This window comes from Sturnus vulgaris, chromosome 11 (genome assembly GCF_052056855.1).
Source record: "Sturnus vulgaris isolate bStuVul1 chromosome 11, bStuVul1.hap1, whole genome shotgun sequence".
Classification (NCBI taxonomy): domain Eukaryota; kingdom Metazoa; phylum Chordata; class Aves; order Passeriformes; family Sturnidae; genus Sturnus; species Sturnus vulgaris.
In genome coordinates, this window is record NC_142253.1 from 14,007,851 (window position 1) to 14,016,719 (window position 8,869).

Genomic DNA, 8,869 nt, shown 5'->3' on the forward strand with positions numbered 1-8,869 from the left:
AATACCAATAATACAATAGTAATTTTGTGACAAAAAGTTTTTGTCAGAGCCAGAGCAGCTGAGATTTTATTCAATTAACAAAGCAGAGGCCATAACAGATGCTCATTTAGAAAGTTCTTACATGCAAAAGCCTCCATAACTTATGTTACATCCTCAGGACCCCTCTGCAAGCCTGGCATCTGCTGCAAACTCAAGCACTTCAACGTAATGGAATAAAGACCTGCACACAAAATATTTAGCCCAGTTGCTGAAGAAGTCCTCTGAAATCACAGTGTCTGCACACAGTGCCATGAGTAAACAGAGGAGCTGGGAGAGGAAACAGCAGGAAAATTCTACCTCCAACCAAAGAACCAAAAGGTATTTTACTGCTGCATATTGTGAATGGACACAAATAGCTACCAGGCAGATGCTAAAACCAACTTCACTCCAGTTTTCAAATACAGTACCTGATGGAAAATGTTATTTTTAAAGAACTAGCACAAGTTCTTGTTTGCTTTTGCTAAGAAAATTATATCCAGGATTAAAAAAAAAAAAAAGTGTGCTAGGACTGAAAGGGAATTCTGCTAGTTCAGGACTTTATTTTGGGGGTCTTGTACATAACAATTTAGGAGTACTAAATTCCACAGAGTCATTGATACAATCTCCCTTCAGAAACAAAGTATACCTCTAATTTTGAAATTCCTAGAATAATATCCATATTATTCTATAATACATTCTCTTTTCTGAAACTTTGTCTAGAAGTAAAAGTAGTTTCAAACTATTGTATAGAGGAAAGTATTTTGTTCTTTAGAGGGCAGCAAACTAAGCAACAGCAGTGGCCAAGCATAGGCTGAATATACCACCCAAGGACTGCTGTGGAGTTTAAGAGCATTTTTCCTGTAAAACGTCAGTCAGATTGATGGCTGGGGAAACACAAGGACGACTGCCAAACCTGTGGAAAAGCCATTTCCTCTGGTAGGGAGCCAGTGCCTCAGACAAGCAGCAAATGGTGGGGAAAAATCCTGATGACACAGAACCACCCACCCCATGGTCACTTTGCACACATGCTCTGCGAGGAGGAAGGATATGAACTCCCAGCTCTCCAGAACCTCTTCTGACACTTGGGCAGTGATGCAGGTGCTCACCATTTCTCTATCAACAGCAGAGAGCTCTACATCCTGTTTGGTTTATGTCATCGTAACTTTAAATTCGGGAAAAACTCCCTCATAAGCTTTCAGTAATAAACTGATGCAACCCAGAAAAAAAAATCCTCCAAATATTAAGTTCCTCATGTATTTTCTGGGGCTGAAGCAAAAGTTCGTCTGAGACAGGATGAAGCACAAGACAAAGTACAAAAGAACATATAATCCTTGTATCACTTAATACAATTCTTTCAGCCACCATTATCAGCATCAAGTCAACTTCACCAGTTTCATGCTATAATAAGTAAATATTTTTATGTCATTACAAAATACTCATCTCCAATCCAATAACCCCCTCCATTTATCTATCACTAGAGGTTAAATCAAAGCCTTTACATATCAGGCTAGCTGCTGACAAAGGACTACTCTGAGGCCTGAGAATGCTACACAGCTCCTTTTTAGGTTTGCTTCATATGGAAACAAAAGGTTATGACCTGGTTTTGCACAGCTGCCTCTCCCATGCTGTCAAACAGGTACATAACAATGTTTAGCTGCTTTCCACGTGACACTCCTACAGAAAGTTCACTGTAATCCCATGGCCATTCCCTGATTCCTTTATACAGTATGATCTCTCAAAGTACTGTTTCAAAATAGGTTTCACTAACCTATATGATCAACTCTTCAAGTTTAACATTAGTGCATCTTGATTTCAAATGAGATCACTTGGCATCAAGGTCTGTAAGTTAACTGTATTGTACAGAAAAGCATTTTCTTTATCAATATCAAGTCTGATGGCCCTTTGGATGGAACTGAGTAGGCATTAGACAGGCAAAGTCATCAAATTTCATTTTCTGTAGCAGGACTTGATATGAGCAGTTCCTTATCATTGTAAGCAACTTCCATTCTACACCATTCACTTTATACACATAATATTTCACCAAGCCCTGCAATTACCCATCTCCAAATCAGACAGCACTGAGAGAATCTGTGTCACAGTTACAGGCTTCTCTAATTGCCTCCTGTTGGGGGAGTGTTGGTCAGCTATTTCTATATCCTTTTTAAAGAGTAACTACCAGAACTCTGAGCATTCACTACTGGCAGGTTTGGAAATAGACTCCAAGATCCTTTCTGTTCTACAACAGCAAAGAACAGATTATTTGCTTCACTGTGCAGAGGTGTTTTTAAAGCAGACTAGCTCAATGCAAATAGCACTTTTGTCTCCTAAGCACTATAGAAACCCTAAGCTATTTAATCCTCATACAACCTGCTTGAAACAGGCTTTAAAACACACTCTTGCTAAGAAAAGAAACCAGCAGCCGGAACCACTGAAGAATATTTATATTTGAGATTTTTCTCTCCTTCCAAATAACCAAAACAAAGCAAGCCACAACAGCCAGTGATAAGCAGGCTTTCACAGAGAACATATGGTCACTAAAGCCTAGCAAACAAGCTGCACAAAATAACAGAAACCTTTAGAACATGCTTGCTTACTTTGCCAGGCAATGCTGTCCAGGCCACGTGCCATCTTCATTTTTCACTTCTATCAAAACAACCTGAAAGAGAGTGCAGGTAATAAAGGTAACTGCAAGTCTGTTACACATTTTGCAAAAGCATTAGCAAATCCCATTGTCAATGTTTGCTCAAAGCACATAAAAGCAAGTGAAAAAAAAATACACATTAGCAAAAACACTACATGAAACAAAATAAGAGAGAAAATTTTATGCCCCTTACCTGACCCTGATAGAGCCCTGCATCTTGCAGTGTGCTATCCAGCTTGCTGAGCTGCTCATAAGTGTTACTCATATACCTGTTCCATAGCCTGGTTTCCTTCTCAGCTGGGATATTGAATAGTTTTCTCATTTCTTTCTCAATGGTAGCTGTTCAGGAGAAATAAAAAACACCAAAATACCTAAAACATGAGTGCTTTTGAAAAAACACTATTCTCATTATCCTCCTCTGATTTTGTTAGTAATAAATTTACTTGTACCTCTAAGTTGAGCCTGTTTTGCCCTTGCAGTGTTTTCTCACGGTCCTTATCTCAACTCATGAGCCCTTTGTTTTTTTTCTCTCCTCTGCCCAGCTGTGGCAGGGGAGGTTGAGTGAGCAGTTTTCGTGGGTGCCTGGCATTTGGCCAGCGTCAAACCACGACAGATGCTTTCTTCACTTTAGTGATGTACATACAGGACAGCTGACATTCAGCATTTTTACATGTGAAAAATACTGGAGGTTCTGGAAGGCAAAGATTATCTCTTGAGGCAGCCTCAGAGCACAGCTTCATCTATCAGAGAACTACTCACCAACAGTATCTGCCTTGCTGAAGTGGCAGCTGATGACATTGTCAGGATCGCTGCTCTCGCACAGCTTCAGCTCCAGGAGATAAACCTCAACCTTATAGTGCTTCACAAACAGCCCATACTCCACCACCTGCACGCAGGGAGCAAAGCAACACAAAGTAAATACTGAGCAGTCCTCTAAAGTACACAGGTCTAAATACTGGGAGCCTTCTGGAGTATTGACAGTCAAGGCAGAAACTGAATAGTGACTCGCTCCCAGATTCAGTCACCAACTTGTTTGGGGAGTTTTGTTTGGTTTTTAAAATGGGAAATCTCAGTGCTTTCCTTCCACAGTGCAAAGTTCCAGAGGGCCACCATCACAGTTGAACCGACAGTGTCAGCTAATTACTCATGAAAAACATTTGATAATATAAAGCATCGTAGAAGAAAATTACCTTTTACCTCTAGTCTTTGACTAAGTTTCATAAAAAGAAGGAAAACAGGCTAAAACACTGGAGCAAAAACTCTTCTATCAGAAGAGAGCAAACCAAAGCATTATTTTTCTGCATGGTACACAGAATCTGCCTCATTACTCTCTCCTAGCAAGAATAGAAAACTACCACTGAAGTTGTTTTGATGACACTGCTTTATTTCAGAGTACTTTTCAAATCAATTTTGCATTTGAGAGAATATTCCAATAGGTGCATTTACTCATGCCACTAGCTCCCAGCATATTTTTAAAAATGCTTCCCTAAAACTGGACACCGTTCTTCACCTACAGATCATAAAACACACTATACCAGAAAGAAAAGCGCATTTCACAGGCCAGTTATGAGACAATTGCAATGTAACAGGAGTAAGAAAAAAAAGAAAATCCCACACCTCAATTCTCTCCAAAGTGCCTGGCATCTACAAAGCCTCTGAAACTGAGACCATATTTCATTGAAAAAGCTGGTATAACTTTCAAGAGTAACAGTGAGAGGCATTTGGATAATTACCTTAATTTGCTTTATCTTTCAGTCAGACCTGAATTGGTCAGGTAGTTGGACCAGATGATTAAGTCCCTTCCAAATGAAATATTCTATTCATGTGACACCAGACTTGGTATGATCTACACCTAACATTTTACAGAAAAAACTAACCAGGTTTGGATAGAAACAAAGAATTAAGACCTAGACTAATAGTGACAATTACACTAAATTATGCTTTCATCTTCTGAGGACTGTTGCTTTTAGAAGGTTGTATTAGATCTGCAAAGTGTTTTAAAGGTAAATAATTAACAAACACATTTGGAAATGTCTTCAGTACTTTGCTGTTACAACAGAAAGTAAAGCTCCCTGTTTAAATAGCTTCTTGACAGGCAGAGCAGACTTCTTCATAAGAAAGAAAAGAAACTAAGTAAAAAGTTTTCCATTTATTTTTCAGAATAAATGTCACTAAACGTGACTTCCCCTTCTCCAGTATTCTGTAGTTAGAAACAAATAAGAGCTGTATTCAGAAATGAAAGTAACTCTTTCCAAGAGGTTTTTGATCAGATCATTGTGTCCATTAGGATGGAGGAATGGAGTCTCTAATCACCTGCAGATGTCTTTTAAACTGCATCTGAACAGATTCCTTGTTCTCTGCCAAACTACAACTCAGATCATGCCACTGGACAGCAATCTCAGCACAACTCAGCCACTGAGTAAGCACATTAATACAGCTTCCAGTGGGACTCTATAGATGACTGCCCAAAAATATGGCTTGAGACTATCAAAAGAAACTTGAACCACAAATAAATCTAGTCTAATCCTCCTGTACTTGGCTCTGATCATCAAACACTGAGATGGAAAAAATATCTTTTAAAACCATAAAGATGCCTGAAAATTGCTTCCCAGATCCTACTTTTATGGCTATTTTAATGTATGAATTACAGTTGATCCATCTGTAGGAAAAGTCTTAAAGCATTCAAGGACCACAAGTTTAAGTGCTTGACTTTTAATGCTGTCTGGGGAATACCATAACTAATCCTGACCACATTCTACTCAGGTGCAGCAGTGCAGCTTCTGTGTCTCACTGACCCACTGGATTTTTGTAAGAGGCTGTTACCTCCCACAAACCTACTATTCTGCTATATTTTAGCATCTTCTTAAATATAAAAATCCCCTTCAGTTACCAGGTTAACAACAGAGACTGACAGTTTCATAGCAATTCAAAACTTTAAAAATTTACTCTTAACTAGACCCAGAATAACCTGGCATGTTAGGTCTGTAAACCAGCACAGGCTCTGAGCTCTACCCCCTTGGTTATTGCACATTTGGAAGCAGCATCAGATACCACAACAAAAGAAGGCTCATGCAATTAGGCCAAAGTGTTTCCCCAATAGCTCCCAAATCTCTTGTCAACTTCCAAATTTTTCAGCAAAGGGAGTGTGCAATAACATGCCAGATTTTGTGAGAGCAATCAGCCAGTTCAGCAAGGAAAACTCCCTCACTTGGAGAGACACTGATCAGTACCAGCACCAGTTCTCCCCCTCAGCGCAGACTTGCAATTCCTCAAGATGTTACATGTTTCTCTAAAACCACATCTCCTTTATAAGCTGTAATTATTTTCTCCTCTCATATTTCTTGCTTCATGGGATTCCTGTCTATTCAGCTGAGTGAACCTGAGGTCACCTGGTGTCAGAATTTCTTACTACATGCAATTTCTAGTCCACACTGAATGACAACACTCCAGTACCCCGACCAGCACTTCCTGATCTTAGTTTCCTTCTGATGCCACACTTTCCTACGTCGTGCACAGCTGGGAGTAACCCTTACTTACACCATAGTGCTGCTTACACATAAGTGACGTTAATTCCATACATTATATCAATACTTGGTGTAGGGACTAGTTTTTAATAAACCCCACAGACTGGCATTGTTCAATTTAGTCAGTACAACAGCCTAAGACTAAATAAAAACGGAAAACCTTTTACCTATTTTACTTATTATTTTAAAAACAAACAAAAAACGCAAACAAAAAGCAACCAAACAAAAACCAGCAAACACCAAAACAAAAAACAACACATGCCAATTTCACCTTCCAGAACAAGTTATATACTTAGAATGCATACATAACTGCATTTGTCAGCCAAAAATACGACTTACAGGACAAAACCATTTATCCATCTCTTTGTAAGGATTTTAGAATTACATAGTTTTGGAAGAGAAAACAAGAATCACCTTAGACTCCAAGGAATCCCCTAACCCATCTGTACTAAAACACTCATTCTGTCCTGAAAATAAACAAGTTTGACCAACAACTTACACTTATCCACAAAGTACAAACTATTCCATGCAGTATAAAAGCACTGTACTAGCCCAAAGAATCATAACCTGAACAAGGTTCAAGGTTCTTGCCCCAAATAAACCATCAACTCAGAACCCCTGAACATTCAGGCTTTTTGGCTGAAACACGGGCAAGCTGTTCCTTCGGACAAGGCAAAAAGACATCATGTTACTATCTCCAAAGAGCTGCTGAGAATCCCATCTTAGCTGACATCTGGCAAAATAAACCGCTTAAGTTTGGTGGAGATCAAAAGATCAAACCAGGAGGAGAAATTGATTCAGCCATACTTACTTTCCTCACAATAGGCTGCTGCCCGTCTATGCAGCCATACCACGCTACTAGCTTGTTCCAGGCTTCGGTGGGCACCAGCACGTAATCCAGCTCATCAATGAGGTGTTCTTTTAAACTCTGAGTTTCTGGATCTAAAAGGGAGACAGACGGCAGAGAGCAGGGCATCAAACAGCACCTTTTCTTCTCCACACGTACTGCCAGGACACCAAGAAACAGCAGCACTCCCAAGGAGGCACAGCCGGGCCGGTCCCCTCACGCACAGGGCGGTGCGGCCGCGCGCCCTTTCCAGCGCTCGGTTCGAAAGCGAAAGCAGCGCGGGGAAATCGCCCCGGCCGAGCCCGAGCCGCGGCCCCGCTGCCCGCAGCACTCACCGCCGAACAGGCCCGAGTTGTCGATGGGCCCCGGGAACAGGCCCGCGTTGTCGACGGGGCCCGGGAAGAGGTTGGGATCGCCGGCGCCGAACATGTCCCAGCTGTCAAAGCCCACATACTTCTTCCACTGTTTGAACCACCGGCTCTCCACCAGGTACCTGCAACATACGGCACCGCCCGGCGCGGCCCCTCAGCGGCGGCGCGGCCCGGCCCGCAGGCCCCGCCGCACGCAGGGGAGGGGGACGGGGAAGGAAGGGAGGCGCGGGTGTGCTCACCAGGACTCGCCGGGCCGGAGGGCCGTGGCCAGGAGCGGCCCCAGCTCCGCCCGCTGCTCCGCCGGGTCCGGCCGGGCCCGCTCCCCACCGGCCGCGGCCGCCGCCATGTCCGTGCGCGAGACCCGGCGCGGGCGGAGGTCGGAGCGCGCGCGAGAGCGCGGGCGGGCACGCGCGGGGCGAGTAGGAGGGACCGGCCCCGCCCGCGCGCGCTCCGTGACGAGATGGGCGGGGCCGCGCGCGCTAAGGCGACGGCCGCCATCTTGCGGCGGCCTGTGAGGGCTCTTAGGGGTGGGGCTGGTGCCGCGCTGAGGGCTCCTACAGGAGCTGCAGGGAGAGCCCGGGGAGCAGGAGCGCTCACCCCCGCAGGGATGGAGCTCCTCCCTGAGGGGGCTTCGTCATTGAGAGGGCTCCCGGGCCGGCCTCTTTAGGTCCTCAGGTGAAAGCACTTCTGCGAACATACTGTTCCCTTCCGCCTCTGCAGCGGCACCAGCCCAGCGTTCCCCAAACCTGCTCTGGGTGGCTGCTGTCAGCCCACTGCTCCGACCTCCAAACACTTTCTCACCAAGAATCTCCTCCCTGAATTATGGCTCAGTGAAGATGGAACCCGAGTTGAAACCTTTAGTTCTCCATAAAGATTTTAATTTTCTCAGGGTAGCCTCTGACAAAACAGGTGGCAGAACCATATAGTTGGACTGTAGTTTCAGTTACAGACACTCCATTTTCTGACGTGGAGCACACTGGTGAGGGCGTTGGACTCCGAATTGTTACAGGAATAAACGGGAGAAGGGGTGTGACCGACTGGGAAGCACTCAGGAGTTTGGGTTTAGGCATTGATCCCTGAGTAGCATGTCCTGTGCTGTTCAGGGAGCTTGTCCTTGAGAAGAGAGAGCCTTCGGAAGAATTTTTAAAATCTGCCTTAAACGGATACAGCAAAGAAATCTCTTTACCTTATGTGAAAAAAAGGCAGGGGTGATGTGGGGGTGCTGTGACTGCCTAGGCTGGAGGGTTCTGTCAGCACCATGGGCAGGTGGGCTCTGCCAGCCTGGCACTGCTACAGCAACCAGGGTAACGAGATAAAAGCCTTTTATCTTCCTGACAGCAGGGCGGGTCCATTCAGTTTACACTGAAAGAACCATTTTCTCCTTCCAGTAAGATCTGAGTGTTGTTCAGTTTTTCTCAAGAGGGCAGGGCCCCTTTGGGCTCTAACACTCCCTATTATGGCAAGGCTG

At 43.9% G+C, this 8,869-nt stretch overlaps 1 protein-coding gene across 2 annotated transcripts in view; it reads right to left on the minus strand.

Annotated features, from left to right (window-relative positions):
• The window catches only part of USP4 (ubiquitin specific peptidase 4), a 32,615-nt gene extending 24,831 nt beyond the window's left edge, over window positions 1-7,784 (minus strand). For both annotated transcript variants that reach the window (XM_088171175.1, XM_014869554.2), the window contains exons 1-6: window positions 7,641-7,784; window positions 7,366-7,523; window positions 6,995-7,125; window positions 3,419-3,545; window positions 2,853-2,998; window positions 2,613-2,674 (exon numbers count right to left, since the gene is read on the minus strand). In XM_088171175.1, coding sequence (XP_088027301.1) covers window positions 2,613-2,674; window positions 2,853-2,998; window positions 3,419-3,545; window positions 6,995-7,125; window positions 7,366-7,523; window positions 7,641-7,747 — 731 coding nt within the window. In that variant the 5' untranslated portion in view covers window positions 7,748-7,784. The remainder of the gene's footprint in view (window positions 1-2,612; window positions 2,675-2,852; window positions 2,999-3,418; window positions 3,546-6,994; window positions 7,126-7,365; window positions 7,524-7,640) is intronic.
• Window positions 7,785-8,869: the final 1,085 nt, after the last annotated feature.